This window comes from Panthera tigris, chromosome E2, assembly GCF_018350195.1.
Source record: "Panthera tigris isolate Pti1 chromosome E2, P.tigris_Pti1_mat1.1, whole genome shotgun sequence".
Lineage (NCBI taxonomy): Eukaryota > Metazoa > Chordata > Mammalia > Carnivora > Felidae > Panthera > Panthera tigris.
Window position 1 is genome coordinate 43,467,145 of NC_056674.1, and position 21,226 is coordinate 43,488,370.

Sequence of the window (21,226 nt, forward strand, 5' to 3'; positions counted from 1 at the left end):
TTCTTCCCTGACTTGGGAAGGGATATTTAAAACTGTTGAGTGCGTTACTATTCTTTAGCAGTCATTAAGTGCATACAACATACTAGCCCTGTGGTGGAGCTAATGAAGAAGATGGGGTTCCCATCCTCAAGGACCATGCAGTTTTTTGTAAGAGACAGACATGTAACGAATCATGACACAGTGAAGAAAGGCCACTGGACATGGGTGCAAAAGTTCATGGAAGCAGTAAGAACCAGCTGGGCGGGGGGGTGGGGTGGGGGTGGGGGTGGTGATATGTGAGTGATTTCCCAAATCTAAAAGGAGGGAAATTGCTTTCTGAGCAGCAGGGATCACGTGTAACAGTTAGTTTGGGGGATTGCTAGCAGTTTGAGGTAGCTGGAATGTGGTACAAAAGCAGGGCTCTGGTGAGGGTACCGAAAAGGTAGGCAGGATCATGTTGTAAAGGGTGGTAGCAAAATGCAGGAAGAGGAGCATGAGGGTAAGTCTGGGCTCTGTCGTGTCTTAACTCTGACATTGGCTAAGCTCCTTAACTTCCTTGAGCCTCAGTATGATAATATATGTCTCCATACATGTAATAATGTACATTTCCTCACATATAAAGCCTTATTTTAGGGCTCTTTGATGGGTGACAAATACAATGTGTGGTATAGAATAAGGGCTCAAAGATACTACCTTCTTTCAAAAGATTTTGAACATCATTTTGTAAGTGATTGAGATGTTAAACTGGGGAGAGAAAAGATTAAGCTGCATTTTGGGACATTTGCTGAGAACAGTGTGGAAAGTGGGTTGGAGGGAGTGGAAGCCATTTGGGTGGATATTGCAACCCTACAGGTGAGGCAGTGGAGGTGGGGAGACAGCTTTGAAGGAGCTTGAGTTTTAATAACTCATTGGTTCAGTGGTGGAAGGAGAGAGAAATTCCAGAAGCACCCAAGATTTCTGATTAGAGTGACTAAGTGGATGGAGCTGTGTTCTGTGAGAGGGATGACCACAGGAGGAATGAGTGTTGCTGGAGAGGAGAAGGTGATGGAGATTAGGTATTTGGGTTTCGACATCCAGGTAGAGATGCAGTGGGCAGATAAACATGGGTCTGGAGCCAGTTTGCAGTTATTAGAATTCAAGATGGAAAAGATGGCAGGCTCTGAGGGAGGGTGTGTGATGAGAAAGGTAGAGGGCTGAAGAAAGAATCTTGGAATAGAGGAGGCAGGAGAACCAGGAGGGAATGGCCAGCAAGTGGAAAAGAAGAAAGTGTTTCAGGAAGAGGGAGTGTCCAACAGAGACAGAAATCCTGGATGTTAGTGATGGAGTTGGTCGATAGTGCTTAGGCAGAATGATGTCTGTGGAGTGGTGGGGAGAGTGGATGATGAGGCTATGAAGATGGGGACCAGAAATGCCTCTTGGAAGGTAGGGAAAGACAGAACCAGATTTCAACTAAGCATTCCTAGGTGGGTTCACATGTAAAAGCCATGGTGTGCCATTAAAACGAAAAGAATGCTATTCTTCTGGTACAGTGCTCCTTGGAGTTTAGAATATGAGCTGCCTGTGTCACAGTTGTGTGGGGTACCAGTTCAAGTGCGTATTTCCAGACTCCAGCCTGATTTTCTGGATCAGGATCTGTTTGCATGTATCGTGAGAATCTGCATTAAAAAATTTTTTTCAGTGTTTCTTAAAAATTTTTTTTATAATGTTTAATTTTGAGAGAGAAAGAGAGAGAGAGAGGAAGAGAGAGCACGACTGGGGGAGGAGCAGAGAGAGAGGGAGACGGAGAATCTGAAGCAGGCTCCAGGTTCTGAACTGTCAACACAGAGCCGGATATGGGGCTCGAACCCACAGACTGCAAGATGATGACCTGAGCTGAAGTCAGCTGCTTAACTGACTGAGCCACCTAGGCGCCCCTAATTTTTATTTGTTTTTGAGAGAGTGCAAGCAAGGGAGGGGCAGAGAGAGAGGGAGACAGAAGATCTGCAGTGGGCTCTGCACTTAGAGCAGCTAGCCCGACTCAGGGCTTGAATTCACAGACAGTGAGATCATGACCTGAGCCAAAGTCAGAGACTCAGTTCAACTGACTGAGCCATCCAGGTGCCTTGGCAATGTGCACTTAAAATAAGCTCTCCAAGGATCCCTGGCTAGCTCAATCAGTAGAACATGCAACTCTTGATTTCAGGGTCGTGAGTTCAAGCCCCATGTTGTCTATTTAAAACAAAAACAAAAAAATAGGTCTCCAGTGATTCTGGTGTTGATCTGAAGCTGGAGGTCCTCTGTTTGGTGAAAGCACCTTAGCTCTCACCTGCATCTCTCAGAAAGCAACTTTGGACTGGGCCTGCTGAGTTCTGGGAGCTTATCCTGACTCTGCCAGAGATTTTTCAAGTTTGTGAATTAATGGAAAGTGCTGGGCATGATACCCCTCACTTATACAGCAGGTCCCTGATTCGTCTCTGCAGTGTTGAATCTGTGATTATCGTAATGTGCAAATGTATGCAAGATTATGTAAAGTATTAGACAAATTGAGTCTGAGTTCTGGAGAGAAAAAAAAATGTGTGACATATAACATGATCAGCATGCTGGTGGCTGTGACAGGGCTAACTCCCAGACCATTTTTAGCTCTGAGGTTCTTTGCTGAAAGTAAACATCTTTAAGATTTTTTTTTCCTGCAATACCAGAGAATTTTAGCTTATAACTCTACTAAAATAGTTTAAAATGGGCCTGGGTTAGAGATGAAAAGTACAGCAGAGGGAACATTGTTATAATGTATGGTGACTCCACTTAACATATTAAACATTGAGTATAGAATTGTGAATCAATATGTTGTACACCTGAAACTAACGTAACATTGTATGTCAATTATAGTTCAGTAATAAATAAAAAATAAAGTGGGCCTGGATGTTTTTCCATTTGACTTAGGAATGCATTTATATATGTGAATGCTCTCATATGTTAATGGATATCATTAATAGAGGTTCTGACCTTTTGTTTCTTTTTAGATCCTCCTATGCTGATATGTTACATGACAAAGACAGAGTAAGTGTAAAAGGAAACCATTATCTTGCTGTGGTGTTTGAAACCTTTAGTTAGTTACAAGATCAAAAGTTTCCTCCAGAGACATGATGTTAGAATAATGTACAGAGGCAGTATGGTGTAACGAATGGTCAGGAAATCAGTGGGGAGGCCTTGTCCTACTTCCAGCTCTGCTGTTCACTTGAGTGTGGCCTTGGAGAAAACATGGGACCTCTGCAGATCTTTTTTATTAGGATTTAAAAGGAGTGGGATATACTAGCTGATCTCCATAATCTCCTCTAGATACAGATTCTCTAATTACACAGTTTTACCTCGTGTAGTCCGTTTGTAATTTTAAAATCCTATCTCTAGAGGCCACTGCAGACTGTTTTGTAAAAGCAAATTTGACTTCTGTTGCACTGTGACATTTCAGCTTTTTTTTTGTTTGTTTGTTTCTTTTTGTTTCATCTGAGTTTTCTTTTCCTGTTTGAATTATGTTACAGTTCTGGTGTTAACGGTGGTTAGCAATGCAAGCTTTCCTGGCCTACCAGAGTGCTTGACTGGTCATTCTCATCTGGATGGCTCAGAAATGCGGAGGCTTGAAGGCAAAGGATTCAGGCTTAAGAGCTAAGCAGTGTAGGGTAAGAGAAAGAGCAGGGCACATGGTCAGGTTGGTCATGAGGCTTTGTTGTTGGTGTCTACTTCATCCAGCCCTGGTTAACTGCTCAGTATGCATACTTCTTGGCAACATCATGACATAACAGTCTCCTTGAGCATCATTAGTGTGTAGAATACACCAAAAGGGGCTAGGTGCTTCCCTGATTTTTATCAAATAGCTGAGTGCCTTTGCTGAGCTATTGGGGAATTATAGGATGTGGACAGACATTGTTTCTGAATTTGACTAATTCTCTTTAGCTTAGTGGTCTTGGCTTCTTACTGGTTTCTTGAGCTTGTGAGCCTCTCTGATTTTAGTATCATCTGCAAAGATGATCCTTTTTGACTCAAATTCCAGGGGATTTGAACAAATGGCATTGCCATTCAGTCAGTCAGCCAGGCCAGAAAAATGGCACCCTTTTCCTCATCTGAGCACACAGTCTGTCATCAAATTGTGTGAATCTTTCAACCCTACTGCCTGCTCAGACCTCATTTACTAGTGTTGACCTCTCTTCCTTTCTTTACATAGCAGCCCAAGGGGTCTTTCTGAAATGCCAATCCATGTTATTCTTCTGCTTAAAACCCTCAGAACCCTGTTTAGCACCATCCTCGGTGGCCTCTCGCTGTTGCCAAGTTAAAATCAAAACTCGTTTGAGGAACGTTCCTACCTCTTCATTAATTAACCCCCCCCTTTTAAAAAATACTTATTTTTGAGAGAGACAGAGTGAGCTGGGGAGGCACAGAGAGAGAGGGAAACACGGAATCCGAAGCAAGCTCCAGGCTCTGAGCTGTCAGCACAGAGCCTGACACGGGGCTCAAACCCATGAACTGTGAGACTAAGACTTGAGCCGAAGTCAGGTGCTTCACCGACTGAGCCAGCCAGGCACCCCCCTTTTCTTCTCTTTTTATACTGAGTCCCATGTTTCCTGGTTCCCCTGTGTTCCTCTGTGGTTCACCCTCTCTTTTTGTTGAAGCACATTCTTCCTCAGTGTCCTATGAGAGGGTGCATGGGAGGTGAGAGTTTAAAAACTTTGCTAATCTGAAAACTTCTTTATTCTGTCCTTACAGTTAAGACTTAGGCTGAATATGGATTCTGATTGGGAAATCACTTTTTGTCAGAATTTTGACATTATCCATTTTCTTTTATTTATTATTATTTTAATGTTTATTTTTGAGAGAGCGAGTGTGAGCATGGGAGGCGGAGAGGACAGAGGATCTGAAGTGGGCTCTGTGCTGACACCAGAGAGCCTGATGTAGGGCTCAAACTCAGTAACTGCGAGATCATGACCTGAGCTGAAGTCGGACGCTTAACCAACTGAATCACCCAGGTGTCCCTAAAGATTTTAAGTAATTTGTATACCCAACCTGGAGCTTGAACCCACAACCCCAAGATCAAGAGTCACATGTTCCACCAACTGATCCAGCCAGGCACCCCCTATTCATTATTTATTTATTTTTATTTATTTTTGAGAGATAGAGAGACAGCGTGAGCAGGGGAGGAACAGAGAGAGAAGGAGACACAGAATCCAAAGCAGGCTCCAGGTTCTGAGCTGTCAGCACAGAGCCCGACGCAGGGCTCGAACCCATGAACTGCGAGATAGTGACCTGAGCTGAAATCAGACGCTCAACTGACTGAGCCACCCAGGCGCCCCACTATTCATTTTCTTTTAGAATTCAGTGCTGCTATTTTAAGATTTATTAGCATTCTTACTCTTTAAAAAACTTTTTTATTGTGACAGACATACAGAAGAGTATAAAATGTGTATGTATAGTTTAAAAAAGAATAGTAAATGTTCATAGACTTACCACTCAGCTTGGAAATAGAACATTACAGTTACTCACAATTCCCCTGTGTACTCCTAGATTGCATTCCTTTTTCTTCCCCTAGAAGTTTCCACTGTCTTGAATTTTATATCAGTCACTCCCTTACTTTTCTTTATAGTTTTACCACCTGTTGTATTAAAAAAGTAAATTCCTAGTTTTGCCTGTTTGTGAACTTTATATAATGGAGTCATACTGTTTAATCTTTATGACTTTCTTCTTTGCTCACCATTATTTTTGAGATTCATCCATTTTTCATGAGGCTGTAGTTCATGCATTTTCATGATGTTTGGATTCCATTGTATAAATATATCATCGCTTACCTGTTACTCTGTTGGTAGACTTTGGGGTTATTTCTAACTTGTTGCTGTTGTACGTAGTGCTCCTAGAATATTCTAGGACCTGTACTCTGGGATACTCTTCTCTAGATTGGTATATCTAAGAATGGAGTTGCTGCCCATTGAGTTTGTTCAACTTTATGAGGTAATGTCAGACTGTCTCCCAAAGGATCATGCCATTTTACATTCTCATACTTGTGTATGGTAGTTCTTCTTGTTTCATGTCCTTGCCATTATTTGTTATTAACCAATTTACATTCTTGACAGTCTGATAGGTATGATCCAGCCTGTCATTGTCAGTTTTAATTTGCATTCTTCTGGTTACTACTGAGTATGAACTCTTTTTGTTCCTTGGCTTTTCGTGTTTCCTCTTTTTTTTTTTCTTTTTTTTTTGAGAGAGAGAGAGAGACACAGAGCATAAGCACGGGAAGGGCAGAGCGTTAGGGAGACACAGAATCCACAGCAGGCTCCAGGCTCTGAGCTGTTAGCACTGAGCGGACATGGGGCTTGAATGCACGAACTGCGAGATCATGACCTGACTTGAAGTCGGATGCTTAACTGAGCCACCCAGGTGCCCTTCATGTTTCTTCTTTTAATACTTAGTTATTTATAAGAGTTCTTTATGTATTTTGGGTACTTATCATTTGTCAGTTACATGTATTGTAGGTGTCTTACTTTATGGGTTGTTTTTTCATCTGATAAATGCAAGTTCTTAAATTTAATGTCAGGATTTATTTTTTAATCTTTGTTGGCTGGTACTTTTTGTCTCTTGTTTAAGAAATCCTTCCCTTTGCCAAGGTTTTTTTTTTTAAGTTTATTTATTTATTTTGAGAGAGAGAAAGCATGGGCAAGGAGGGGCAGAGAAGAGAGACAGAACCCCAAAGCAGGCTCTGCGCCATCAGTGCACAACCTGATGTGGGGCTCGAACTGATGAACTGTGAGATCATGACCTGAGCTAAGGTCAAGAGTCCCACACTTGATCCAGGTGCTGCCCCTTTGCCAAGGTTTTTTCTTAATTTTTTTCTTAATTTTTTTTTTTTAACATTTATTTATTTTTGAGAGACAGAGTGAGACAGATCATGAGTGGGGGAGGGGCAGAGAGCGAGGGGGACAGAGGATCTGAAGCAGGCTCCAGGCTCTGAGCTGTCATCACAGAGCCTGATGCGGGGCTCAAAATCATGGACCACGAAATCATGACCTGAGCCAAAGTTGGATGCTTAACCGACTGAGCCATCCAGGCGCCCCGTTGATTTTTTTTAACATTTATTTATTTTTGAGAGAGAGAGAGAGTGAGAGAGAGAGAGCGCATGCAAGAGGGGAAGAGGCAGAGAGAGGGGGGAGACACAGAATCCAAAGCAGGCTCCAGGCTCTTGAGCTGTCAGCACAGAGCCCGATGCGGCGTCCAGACTCACAAGCTGTGAGATCATGACCTGATCCGAAGTTGGACGCTCAACCAACTGAGCCACCCAGGTGCCCCTCCTCTGCCAAGGTTTTAAAGGCTGCTGCTGATATATAAAATTTCAGTTGATTTTTATTTATTGATTTGAAGTTCTGTAATCTTAAGTTTTTTTTAATGTTTGTTTATTTTGAGAGAGAGGGAGAGAGCATGTGCATGCACTAGGGGGAGTGGCAGAGAGAGAGAGAGCATCCCAAGCAGGCTCTGAGCTGATAGTGCAGAGCCCAATATGGCCACCATCTCACGAAATGTGAGATCATGAGCTGAAATCAAGAGATGCCTAACTGAGCCACCCAGGTGTACCTCAAAATGTATTTGCTAAAAGTTGTTTATAATCTTTAATCTTTCTAATATTGGCAGCATATATAGTGGTACCGTGCTCTTTCCCCCACCCCTTATTCCCAGTTTTTGCTTACTTCTTTTTTCCCTTTTGTTTTTTGACTTATCAGAGGCTCATCAATTAGATTTTTGAAATAACTTTTATAAAAAATTTCTATAAAATCTCCATATTTGTTCCCTGGTTCATTAATTTTTGTGTTTTATTATTTTTATTTATCTGCTGATTAGAGATTATATTGCAGTCCTCTTTCTAATTTTTTGAGACAGATGCTTACCTTATCTCTTGTCTTTTGTAATGTATTTCTTTCCAAATATTGCTTTTAGCTATCCCCTGAGTTTTGATAATGTAATTTTAAAAAGTTCAGTTCTAGATATTTTCTAATTCTCTTTTGATTTAGTTCTTTACCTGTGAGTTTAGAATTTCTCAAGTTCAAAAATCTCTTTTTCTTTAGTTATATTTTTGTTATTGAGATCTCTGACTTGATTGCACTCAGGTCTGAGAATGTTGCCCTTTTGATATCAGTCCTGTATTATGTTCTGTTGTATAACAAGTTATCCCAGAATTTAATGGTTGAAAAGAGTTATTATTGTCTCATCATTTCTATGGGTTCAGAATCTGAGCTCAAGCCTAGCTGTGTGCCCTGACTCTGGGTCCCTTGCAGGCTGTGATCAAGGTGTCACCCTGTCAGGCAGTCACCTTAAGGCTCAGTTGAGGGGAATCTACTTCCCCTCAGAGGAGTTTGGCCTCTTTCTTTTTTTAATTTTTTTATGTTTGTTTATTTATTTTTGAGACAGTAACAGAGCATGAGTGGGAGAGGGGCAAAGAGAGAGGGAAACACAGAATCTGAAGCAGGCTCCAGGCTGTCAGCACAGAGCCCGACGTGGGGCTCGAACCCACCAACCGTGAGATAATGACCTGAAGTCAGACGCTTAACCAACTGAGCCACCCAGGCGCCCCCAGGAGTTTGACCTCTTAATGTTTCTTTCTAACTTGCCAGCTCATTAGTGCATTTTAAAAGATTTGCATGTATTTTCCGTATCATTATTGTTTTCATCAGAAGGGTCAGGGTACCTATGGAGCCAAACTGTTACAGATTGAAAATGTATCTGTGTCAGCTGCTAAAGACCTGAACTAAAAACAAAGAAATGATTTCCTGAGGAGGGGATTATTTTTTGAGACAAGGAACCCCTGTGAATTAGAGTCCAGTAAGGAAATCCAAAGCCATGTTACTATTTCAACAGAGGGAATTTCACAGGCGGAATTGGTAACACAGATGTGGGAGACCTGGGAAGCAAATGGGAGCACCAAGGTTACCTAGTGGTAGTAATTGCAGGAGGCAGCTAACTTGCCTAGGGCTGATGATACAGGAGAGTGAGCTTCATGAGTCTGGAAGCATGGAGGAGAGGTCCTGTGGAACTGGTGCTCAGCTCTCTGAGAGGGACAGCTGCATGAGTGCTGCGCCTGTCTCTGAGGTGCCCAAGGAGGCTGGTGATGAGAGTATAGAGAGGAGCTGGGGAGGAGCTGGCATCTGGAGCCGGCTGCCACTTCTGGGAGGACCCTGATGAGAGCAGCAACCATTTGGGAAGGAACAAGTTTTCTGCCTCTTCCTACCTGCCGGTCGCCCTGTAGTTCCCCTGTTGTCCATACCTAATAGCTGGAAAAGGAGAAGGTTGTTGGCAGAGCCCCAGCCCCTCTAAGCAGAGTACAAAAGAGTGGGTGTGGAGGGAGGGACAATCACCAAATAAAAGGCAAGAGGCTGACCCAGTGCTCTGGGAGTCTGTCAAGGCCTGCTTTACTCAACTAGCCAGTGCTGTTCCTTGACAGGCCAGAAAGCCATGGAGCCATGACTTACACTGCTGCTGCCGCCATCCATGACTCCCAAACTTCACAAAGTATCCTTGCATTTGTTTATAGTAACTGGTATGAAGTGATAGCTGTTTCTCCTTTTCTCTTAGAATATAAAATATTATCAGGGTATCCGGGCTGCTGTGAGCAGGGTGAAGGACAGAGGACAGAAGGCTTTGGTTCTTGACATTGGCACTGGCACGGGACTCTTGTCAATGATGGCGGTCACAGCAGGGGCTGACTACTGCTATGCCATTGAGGTGAGCCACACTGTTCAGATATGTGTCCTGTGTGTTGTGTGGGAAGTCCGTCATGTACCTTGCCTATCCGTTTGTTTACAAATGTTCATGGAGTGCTCACTCTGTTTCAGGCATAGAGCCAGGTTCTAAGGATATGGAGATGAATCAGACACCTTTCCTTAACCCAGGGTCTCCTTTTTTCCTCTGAAAACAGCAGTCCTCAGTCTTGGCCTCATGTCAGAATCACTTAAGTACTTAAATAGCTTCAGAAAATACTGATGTGTAACTGCCTACCCTGCCTCACCACCCTGCTATCCTGACTCCAGTTTTAATTTAATTATTCTGAGATGTGGCCTGGGCATTGGGAGTTTTAACTGTGCACCAAGGTTGAGACCTGCTCGTATAAATTTTTTTTTATTAAAAAAATATTTTTTAATGTTTTTATTTTTGATGGAGAGAGAGAGAGCATGAGTGGGGGAGGAGCAGAGAGAGAGGGAGACACAGAATCCGAAGCAGGCTCCAGGCTTTGAGCTGTCGGCACAGAGCCGGACACGTGGCTCGAACTCAACGAACCATGAGATCATGACCTGAGCTGAAGCCGGATGCCCAACTGACTGAGCCACCCAGGCGCCCCTAATTTTTTTTTTTTTTTTTTTTTTTAACATTTATTCATTTTTGAGAGTGAGAGGCAGAGAATGAGCGGGAGAACGGCAGAGAGAGAGGGAGACATAGAATCCGAAGCAGGCTCCAGGCTCTGAGCTGTCAGTACAGGGTCCGACGCAGGGCTTGAACCCACGGACTGTGAGCTCATGACCCGAGCTGAAGTTGGACACTTAACCGACTGAGCCACTCAGGCGCCCGAGACCTGCAAGTTTAAATGTCTCCATTGAGCCTGCTATCTTACTATGTTTGTCAGTAGTTGGGCAGTCTGTCATTTCATTTCTTTATTGTAACATTAAACATACATTGTTTTGCTGATAAATTAAATAATGCATTCTACCATAGAAAATATGGTAAATGTAAAACAAAAATAGCATGTTAACACAATGTTAACCATCGTTGAAATTTTGGCATATGTTCTTCACAGCTTTTGGGAAAAGGTGGAATGTATTTAAACACTTTTTCCTACAAGATTTGGTTTGTATGGTGATTGAGTTGTGAATAACAAAGTCCCAAAATAACAGTGGCTTAAACAAGATAGAAGATTTTTGCTTTCTCACATAAAGTCTGGAGGCAGCACTCTGGGGTATTCTACTCAGACTCCTTCTAGCTCCACACCCCTCTTTCCCTATAGTGTGGCCCTCATGCTCATGGTCTAGAAAGGTGGGCATTTTAGGCTGAGGGAATCCCGTATTGTATTGTCCAGAGTCGTGGCAAACAGGGTCAGGGTAGAAATCCAGAAAGGTAGATTGTAGCCACACTATGGAGGACCTGAGTGCTACAATAAAGACTTCTAACTTCAATATCCTGAATTAGTTGTTCTTAACCTGAAATAAGAATAATGGGCTTCAGGGGTGCCTGGGTGGCTCAGTCGGTTAAGCATCAGACTTCAGCTCAGGTCATGATCTCGCAGTCCGTGAGTTTAAGCCCCACGTCGGGCTCTGTGCTGACAGCTTGGAGCCTGGAGCCTGCTTCAGATTCTGTGTCTCCCTTTCTCTGACCCTCCCCCATTCATGCTCTGTCTCTCTCTGTCTCAAAAATAAATAAACATTAAACAAAAAAAAAGAATAGATTTAAGGGGCCCTTGGGTGGCTCGGTCATTTAAGTGCCCGACTTCAGTTCAGGTCATGATCTCAGCACTCGAGCCCCACATCAGGCTCTGTGCTGACAGCTCAGAGCCTAGAACCTGCTTTGGATTCTGTCTCCCTCTCTTTCTGTCCCTCCCCCACATGTGCTCTTTCTCTCTCTCAAATATAAATAAACATTAAAAAGAAAATCTTAAAAAAAAAAAAAAAAAAAGAAGAAGAATGGGCTTCAGGTCTCCATGGAGAGACCTGAGAGAGGTAGGGGTGTGTGTGTATGTGTATGAGTGTATGACTCTGTGCACTTGTCTCAGGACTTCATAAAAAGATCAAGAGTCATTTCTTGGCCTTCTGGGGCATCATCAAGATTTTTTTTTGAGAGAAGAGAGACAAAGAGAATATGAGCAGGAGAGAGGGAGGGGGAGAGAGAGAACCCCAAGCAGGTTCCACATCCAGCATGGTTACCTGATGCAGGGTTCAGTCTTACAAACTGTGAGATCATGACCTGAGCCAAAATCAAGAGTCGGATGCTTAACCAACTGAGCCACCCAGGTGCCTCCATCATCATGATTTTTAAATAGATACAAAGAAATTTATTTATATTTTAGGATAGTTACCTTAGTTAGTCTCAAGTAAATTTTATTATCCTTACTTTACAAATGAAGAAACTAAGACCCAGAGAGATTAAAGACTTAATCTCACAATTAATAAATAGGAGAGCTAGACCTGGAGACTTGGTCTTTTGGTTGCTAATTAAGGTGCTAGCCCTATAGTGGTATCTTTGATGGGAGAGGATGTGTGAGTGTGAGATTTCTAGCATGGTTGTCTGGGGGAACAGTGATGCTGTTGACTGGTGAGAGGAACTCAAGAAGATACTTACTTTGTAGGAAAGATAATGCATTTCATGTTGGATGTGGTAAGTATGAGAGAGACAGGTCCCAGGGCAGGAGTCACTATATGCGTGGACTGCTAATTGAAAATACAGGGTGAGGGGGCACCTGGGTGGCTCAGTCGGTTGAGCGTCTGACTCTTGATTTCAGCTTAGGTCATGATCTTACAGTTTGTGATTTGAGCCCCACTTCAGGCTCCTCACTCTTAGTGCAGAGCCTGTTTGAGATTTCTCCTTCCCTCCCTCTCTCTGTGCCCCTCCCCTGCTCGCTCTCTCTCTCAAAATGAGTAAATAAACTTAAAAAAAAAGTACACACATACGTATATATATGTTATATATATATTTTAACATATTATATATATTATGTATATGTATAATATATATGTATATATATATTTACGGTAAGAACATGTTTTCTGGCAGAATTGGTAGGACTGTGCTGTTGGGTTTTTCTATATATTTCCATCTCAGTTACCTGGATTTCTAATTTCTGTCTTGGTGCTCTGGTCTGTGATTCTCAGATCTTTTCTTTTTGGCTCTTGACATCTTATGGTGGCCTCCCAGCTTTTACTTTAGTGACCAACTTTTGAACCTCTCAACTCAGTTCTAGCTGGACTGCCCTGTGGTTTTCAACTCTGCTTGAGCTCCACAACTGGAAAGACAGGTCTAGAACAATGAGTGAGAACCTGCTAGTCTCTGGAGATGGACGTCTGAATCTTTAGAGAGTGGCATGTACAGGCGGATTTCCAAACTCATTTGCAGATGTGGCAGGTGAAGCTGGCATTGTAGGAGATTGTTCAAGGAGAGAGTAAAATGAGAAGGGCAGAGCTGGGGACATGCCTGTGAGGGAAGAAGGGTGGCCAGTAAAGGCAAGTTCAGACAGACGAAAAGAGATCCTAGAGGGCAGGGGTGGAAGCCAAGGTTGCAGGGGATTCATGGGAAAAAGGAAGTGGTCAGCAAGTGTGGATGTTCTAGCCCAGCGTTGTCATATAGAACTTTCTGTGATGCTGAATATTCTATAGCTCTGCTGGCCAACATAGTGGTCCGTAGCCACATATGACTGCTGAGCACTTGCAGTGTGACTAGTATGAGGAACTGAATTTTTTTTTTAATGTTTATTTATTTATTTTTTTTTGAGACAGAGAGAGAGAGAGAGAGACAGAGTGTGAGTCGGGCAGGGGTAGAGAGAAAGAGACACAGAATCTGAAACAGGCTCCAGGCTCCGAGCTGTCAGCACAGAGCCCGACGTGGGGCTTGAGCTCACAAACTCCAAGATCATGATCTGAGCTGAAGTCGGACACTTAACCGACTGAGCCACCCAGACGCCCTGAGAACTGAATTTTTAAATTTCACTCAGTTTGAATCAACTTCTATTTAAATGCATGTGGTCACTGTATTAGCACTGATGTAGCAGTTGAGTAGGATGAGGACTGAGAGAAAGCTGTTAGGTTGGCAGCTAGGAGGTGACCTCCTTAAAATGGTATTTTCAGGGGAATAGGTTTGAGGAGTAGATGGAATACAAGGAATTACAGACAGTGACTATAAACTTCTCTTTTAACACGTTTGAAAAGTGAGGAATATTTTGGGAAGGTGTATTAGTTACAGTGATTTCTTTGGTAAATGTTTTGAGAATAAAGCATGGTCCTGGTTTCCTCACTTATTTTCCTTCTTTGTAAGAGCAAGAAGAACTTTCTCAGAAATCTCTAGCAAACCTCTCTTTGGGTATCTTTGGCCAGAATAAGGTTCAATCCTATTTAACTTACTTCAGTGACATGGCCTGAGAGATTCAGTTACACTTAGGTCAGACAGGTGTACCACTTGGAAGTGATACAGTCAGTCCCCCAAACTGACTGGAGGTGCAGGGGAGTACACAGAATGATGTTGGGAAGCCATCTTCAGGGGCCATTCCAGAAAGAAGTGTTCTGGGAGAGATTTTGAGGTCTTAAGCTAAGGAGGAGACTGTGAATGTCAAGCCTGAAGGGTCAACAGAAGAGATGAGTGATAATGTCCAGAGGCAGGAGGGCTGAGGGGATGATAGAAACTTGTGATACTTTGGGGTGGAGGCAAAGTGATGGGTGAGAACTGAGGTCTTGAGGCCCTCAGACTACATCTAAAAACACCAAGCCAGATCCTAGAAATAATTTGAAACAGATTGGAACGATTTTTTTCCTAGGTAAGCACATATGTATCCTTTACAGAAGAATATAGCATTTCCTCTTGATTTTAATAAAAGAAGTATGTGTTCATGGTAGAAAATATGGAAAACGCAGAAAAGGACTTAGGAAAAATGGAAATCTTGTCCTGTGACCAGTTACTTTATCATTTTGTTCTATTTCCACTCTGTAGGTGTGGCCGCATGTGCATCTGTATTTTTTATGCACTATCGTGGTTGGAGCCGTGCAATCTAAGTTGGGCAAGCTAGAAAGTAAGAGTTGGAGGGGTTTGTGTTTAGGGATAAGTGAAGGGTTTAGAAAGGCTTTTGGAGAAGTGGGGGCTTCATGCTTCCTGGAAAGTTGGGTTTGCCTTGGCAGGTTGGGGTAGGGCAGAGAAGGCTAAGGCTTCCCTAGTGCACAATAAGATCAGTGTGGCAGGAGCATCAGTCATGGGTGGGGATGGATTAGGAGGGGAATAAGGCTGGGGGAACTAAGGTGGTTCATATTATGGAGGTCCTCGAATGCCATAAAATAGAGGCTGTATTATGCCAGCAGCGAGGATTTGGGACAGTTTTGAGCTGACGCCTGTTTACATTTAACAACTAATGCAGTAACAGTCTCACTTTCTTCTAGAGAGTACATTTGTCCAGCCCCATTCCCCCAGGGTGTGGTTTTGTGAAGCAAATCCCCTTGCTGCCTTCTTCTAGCCTGGCTCTGACACCTGCCGTCCTTACTAGGTAGTGCAACCTTCCTGGGAAGCCCTGCGTCCCCATTGTGCCTAGCATGTAAGGTTTAACTCCTGCAAGTTAAACCCAGTGGATGGCCTTCCCTTTGTGTTCATTTTTATGACATACATTTGGAGAATAAACTATTTAAGTTACAAAGGTGAAGTCTCATTTATTTTGATCAAATCAGCCCAAGAAATATTTTGCCTGTATCAAACAGTAACAGAGGTACATTTTATATATTCGGGAGGTAACTCTGTAATGGAGACCTCTTTTACTTCAAGTCTAAGAACCTGTATCAAGACATATTGTGTCTTGATTCTCCATTTAAAGAGAGATTACTAATCTTTGATGTTAGGATGTTATTTAATTTATTGCTCATTTTTACTTGGGTTTTGGCTCTAATTTGTAGGTTTTCAAGCCTATGGCTGATGCTGCTGTAAAGATTGTGGAGAAAAATGGCTTCAGTGATAAGATTAAGATTATTAACAAGCATTCCACTGAGGTGACGATGGGGCCAGGTAAGATCAACACATACTGTTTTGAGGGGTGCCTGGGTGGCTCATTCGGTTGAGCATCTGACTCTTGATTTCTGCTCAGGTCATGATCTCATGGGGCTCTGCTCTGACAGCATGGAGCCTGCTTGGGATTCTCTCTCTCCCTCTCTCTGCCCCTCTCATGATAGTGCGCTTTCTCGTGCTCTCTCTCTCAAAATAAATAAACTTAAAAAAAGCCAAAACATACTGTTTTAAAAGCCTTATTCACTCTTATAGGAGAAAAGAAAAGGTTTATTCTAGTTATCTGGAATAAACGTATTCAGGTTATTCAAGAGAAATGGGGCCTCTCCACTTGGTCTGAAGATAAGTACTTTGCTTCTCTACTAGTGAAAATAAATCAGCAGTGAGTAAACCAAAACTAATGCTCAACAGTGGTGAGACAAATGAAACTTCCTTTTGCTTTAAGCAAGTTGAAATTCTTATGTGACTCAGTTCTCAGAGATTTGAGTTTTATCGACAGAAGTAAAACTAAGTAGATAGCAGAATGAGGTTTGCTTAGTGCTGACATCCTGCTTCAGCATCCAACATGAGAGATTTGCCTATATAGTACAGTCTCTCCAGGTTTTCAGAATATTTTTTATAGTCTAGGTATTTGAGTCAGACTTCTAAAATTTCACATGCCACTTGATACCTGGAGAGACAGTGGAAAGATTTGCAAAAGAAGCTTCTGGAATGAGGTTATGTATATCACCAGTTTTTTAAAATGCAGTATTTTAGATGGAAGCATCTATATAAGATCAACGTTTTTGTCCCATTTAAAAAAAATGTTTTTTTAAATGGAGAATCTGAAACATGCCCAAAAGAAAGGATTAGTGTCCCTTTATTTTTGACGCCTACAAAAGAGTGTGCAAATAATTATCTCATTTTTTAGTCCACGTTATTGAGGTATAATGTACATAAAATGAGTGCATCTGGGGCACTTGGATGGCTCAGTCAGTCAAGCGCCCAACTTCAGCTCGGGTCATGATCTCACGGTTCCGGAGTTCAAGCCCTACATCAGGCTCTGTGCTGACAGCTCAGAGCCTGGAACCTGCTTCAGATTCTTTCTCTCCCTTTCTGTCTGCCCCTCCCCAGTGCGGTGTGCACTCTCTCTTTCTCTCTCTCTCTGTCTCAAAAATGTACATTAAAAAATTTTTTTTAAAAATGAGTGCATCTGTCTTAAGTATATAGTTTGAGTTTGGACAAATGTAAACACATTTGTAACCTCTTCTGCATTCCAGACTGTAGAAAGTCTTTACCGTGCACAAAGAGATTTCTTCATGACGCTTTATAGTCTTTTGCCTCCATATCACTGATCCTAAGCACCCACTGATGTGCTTTCTTCTTCTTCTTTTTTTTTTTTTTTTTTTTTAACGTTTATTCATTTTTGAGACAGAGAGAGACAGAGCATGAATGGGGGAAGGTCAGAGAGAGAGGGAGACACAGAATCTGAAACAGGCTCCAGGCTCTGAGCTGTCAGCACAGAGACTGACGCGGGGCTCGAACTCACAGACCGCGAAATCATGACCTGAGCCGAAGTCGGATGCCCAACCGACTGAGCCACCCAGGCACCCCTGATGTGCTTTCTTCAATGTAGATTAGTTCCCCCCCCCCTTTCTAGAATTTTGAGTAAGTGAAATCACCCACATGTACTCTTTCTTTTCTTTAGCATAATGCTTTTGGGTTTCATCCACGTTCTGTGGATAAAGGGTTGCTGAGTAGCACTGTGTGTGTGCATACTTTAATTTGTTCATCCCCTCACCTACTGATGGACATGTTAGTTTCTTAGGTTTTGGGGTTTACTGTTTTTTTTCTTTTGTGGTGTCTAATCTGCTGAGTACATCTAGTGAACTTTTTATTTCTCATACTGTATTTTTCATATATAAAGGTTTCCTTTGATTCTTTTTTATAACTTGCATCGCTCTTATTTTTTCATGTGATTTTTTAAATAGTTGTCATATCTATATTAGCTGGAGTTTTTTGTTTTTATTTTTTTTTTAAGAGTACATTACTTAAAGTTTATTTTGAGAGAGAGAGAACACGCGCACATGTGTGAGCCAGTTGGAGAGGGGCAGAGAGAGAGGGGGAGAGAATTTCAAGTAGGCCTCCACACTGTCAGTGCAGAGCCTGACACAGGGCTTGATCTCATGAACTATGACATCATGACCTGAGCTGAAATTAAGAGTTGGACCCTTAACCAACTGAGCCACCCAGGTAGCTGTTTTGACATCCTTATCTTCTGCTTCCACTGCCTCAGTCTTTCCTGGGTTTATTCTGCTAATTTTTATCCTGATTCTGGATTACATTTTTCTTCTTCACATGTCTAATAATTTTTATTTGGATGCCATGTATGGTGGGAGTTTTGCATTGCTGAGTACCAGAGTTTATTGTCTCCCTTTAAAAACTTTGGGGGCATCTGGGTGGTTCAGTCAGTTAAGCGTCTGACTTTGGCACAGGTCATGATTTCATGGTTTGTGAGTTCAAGCCCCACCTTGGACTCTCTGCTGTCAGCACAGAGTCTGCTTTGGATTTTCTATCTCCCTCTCTCTGTCTTGTGTCTGCTCACTCCCTCTCAAAAATAAATATAATTTTTTTTTTTTAAGTTAAAAAAAAGGCTTTGCCTGGCATGCAGTTGGGCTACTAATAGGTTAGTTTGATCCTTTCAGGGCTTGTTTTTAAGCTTTGTTGGAGCAGGGTTAGAATAGCTTTATTTATTTATTTATTTATTTATTTATTTTTAAAGATTTTTATTTTTAATCTCTACACCCAATGTAGGACTTGAACTGACAGCCCTGAGATCAAGAGCCACATGCTCCACTGATTGAATCACCTGGCACCCCGGGTTAGAAAAATTTTAAGTCAGGTTTTCTCAACAGTGACATTTTGGGCCTGATAATTCTTTGTTGGGAGGAGCTGTCCTGTGTATTGGAGGATGTTTACCCCTGGCTTCTAACCAGTAGAAGCTGATATCACCTACTCCCCCACTAGCATTTGTACCAACCAGAAATGTCTCCAGACATTGCTGAATGTCTTGGGGGTGGGTAGGGGCAAAATTGCCCTCTGTTGAAAACCAGTGTTCCTTCTTCTTCTTTTTTTTTTTTTTTTTTTTTTAATGTTTATTATTTTTCAGAGAGAGCATGAGTAGGGGAAGGACAGAGAGAGAGAGGGAGACAGAATATGAAGCAGGCTCTAGGTTCTGAGCTGTTTGAGAGCCAGATGCAGGGCTCAAACTCATGGACCAAGAGAACATGACCTCAGCCAAAGTCAGATTCTTAACCGACTGAGCCACCCAGGCGCCCCTGTTTTAAGACTACCTTGGTCACACTAGCAAAGCATGGCTTTTCTGGGGTCTCTGCTTAGTGTCTGGTGCTGGCTGATTGGAACTAGAATGTTTCCCAGTCCTCTGTGAGCTCTGGAAATTATTCAATTTCTAGCTCTATGGTCGTCCTTTGCCAGACTTTCTATATTCTTCTGTATGTGTGAATATATTCAACAAGAGGCTTCGGGGGAGTCCTGTGCAGATTTCGGAAGCCTGCTTTCTGTGTAACATCCTCTCTGGTCCCCGCCCCCAGTGGTGAGCCCCAGCCACCTGCCTTCTCTCAGCTTCAGTTGCTATCTCTTTGCCTCAGCAAGATTGCTACGTTCTGCCTGACATCGTGCTTTTTGTACAGCATCTGGAAACTACCTACTGGCAGAAAGCCAGAGCAGTTGCAGGGGTCACTTTGTTTCTCTTCTTAGAGAACAAATTTGTTTCCTCTTATTCAACATCTGAAAACACTTGTTTCATATAGTTTATCTAGTTTTCTAGTTGAGTACAGTGGGTGGGTAAGTTTGATCCCAAGTACTCCACAGGTAACTTGGGGAGCAACATTTGTCCATCTAGTCATGTGGCAAAGACATACAAGGCACTGGGGTAACCACCCTCCTCGGGTTCCCACTGCACCCTCCTGTATTAGCACTCACATGCTAGATACCAGCCTCTTCAAGAGTATTTATTGAGATTCAGTGGATCATAAAACTTTGTTTATTTGAAGCGAATTGAATAATAAATCATTTTAAGTTACAAAATTGGTTTAAAAATTATTCAGGAGGTAGAATTGGCAGGGCTTGGTGACTGATTGGATGTAAGATGACAGGGAGGAATCAAGAATTCAGCCAATGTTTGCTGGTTGTTGTGGGTGCTAGGTGTTGTTCTAGGCATTGGGGTAAAATGGCAAGCAGAGCAGGTAGGGTCTCTGCTCTCCTGGAGCTGACAAATGATGCCCTGGTTTCAGGGCTGTGTGACCGGTGGTGCCATCCACTGAGGCAGAAGCATCGGAGGGAGAAGCAGTTGTGTAGGGGTTGGGTGCAGTTTGGGATAATATATTTCCGTTCGAGTTTGGCATGATATCAGAAATGTGGGCAGTGCCATTCAGGAGGGCAGTCTCTGTGCCAAGAGACAGATGTTTCTTGTCAGCCACCTTTCATGGCATACTGCCATTGAGCACAAGGGTACTTCATAGAAAGTAGGTACCTGGGTGGCCCAGTCAGTTGAGTGTCCTATTCTTAATTTCAGCTCAGGTCATGATCTCACAGGTTCCTGGGATGGAGCCCTGCCTTGGGCTCTGTGCTGAGAATGCGGAGCCTACTTGGGATTTTCTCTCTCCCTCTCTGTCCCTTGCTCTTGAGCATGTGTGCACAAGAAAGGAAAGAAAGGAAAGCTTTTACCTTTGCTGTGCTACCACCATATCTCATTACTCTTTTTTTTTTTTTTTTTTAAACGTTTATTTATTTTTGAGACAGAGACAGAGCATGAACAGGGGGGAGCAGAGAGAGAGGGAGACACAGAATCCGAAACAGGCTCCAGGCTCTAGGCTCTGAGCTGTCAGCACAGAGCCCGACGCGGGGCTGGAACTCATGGACCGTGAGATCATGACCTGAGCCCAAGTCAGACGCTTAACTGACCAAGCCACACAGGCGCCCCTCATTACTCTTGTTTTAAAGATGGTCAGCACTGAAGGTTCAAGGCTAGAAAGTGGGATCCAGCCTAGGTCTCCATGACTTCAGGTTTTCTCTGCCTCACCCTCCTTTGAGCTTCCTAAATGCTTCTCTTTCCTTGTGTTATCCATGAGACTTGTCTTCTGTCTCTTGGCTCATTAAAAATTGTAATTGTAGAAGTAACATTACATTACATGATGGAGGTTTGAGAAATAGATTCAGCAAAAAGATCTTCCCTAATCCTAGTATTCTAAAACAACTATTATTTGGGGGATTGATTGGTAGCAAGAAATTAACTTAATTAAGGAGGATTTAGTAGAAGGAACTGGGGATTCTGAATCCTGGATCTTGTAGCGTCATTGGAATCATGCAATCTCTCTTGCTTTGGTTTTTCTCTCTCTGTGCAGCCTAGAAATAGAAGTACCAGCATTCATGAGCACCTGAGTGGCTCATTCACTTAAGCTTCCTACTCTTGATTTCAGTTTAGGTCATGATCTTATGGTTCATGGGTTCAAGCCCC

At 42.7% G+C, this 21,226-nt stretch overlaps 1 protein-coding gene across 14 annotated transcripts in view; it reads left to right on the forward strand.

The window, feature by feature from the left end:
* The window catches only part of PRMT7 (protein arginine methyltransferase 7), a 46,290-nt gene that overhangs the window by 5,614 nt on the left and 19,450 nt on the right, over positions 1-21,226 (forward strand). For 11 of the 14 annotated variants that reach the window (XM_042970569.1, XM_042970570.1, XM_015541129.2 and 8 more), the window contains 3 exons: positions 2,979-3,015; positions 9,556-9,705; positions 15,606-15,714. In XM_042970569.1, the coding sequence (XP_042826503.1) occupies positions 2,979-3,015; positions 9,556-9,705; positions 15,606-15,714 (296 nt within the window). The remainder of the gene's footprint in view (positions 1-2,978; positions 3,016-9,555; positions 9,706-15,605; positions 15,715-21,226) is intronic. The other 3 variants (XM_042970574.1, XM_007090345.3, XM_042970578.1) reach the window with 2 other exon arrangements.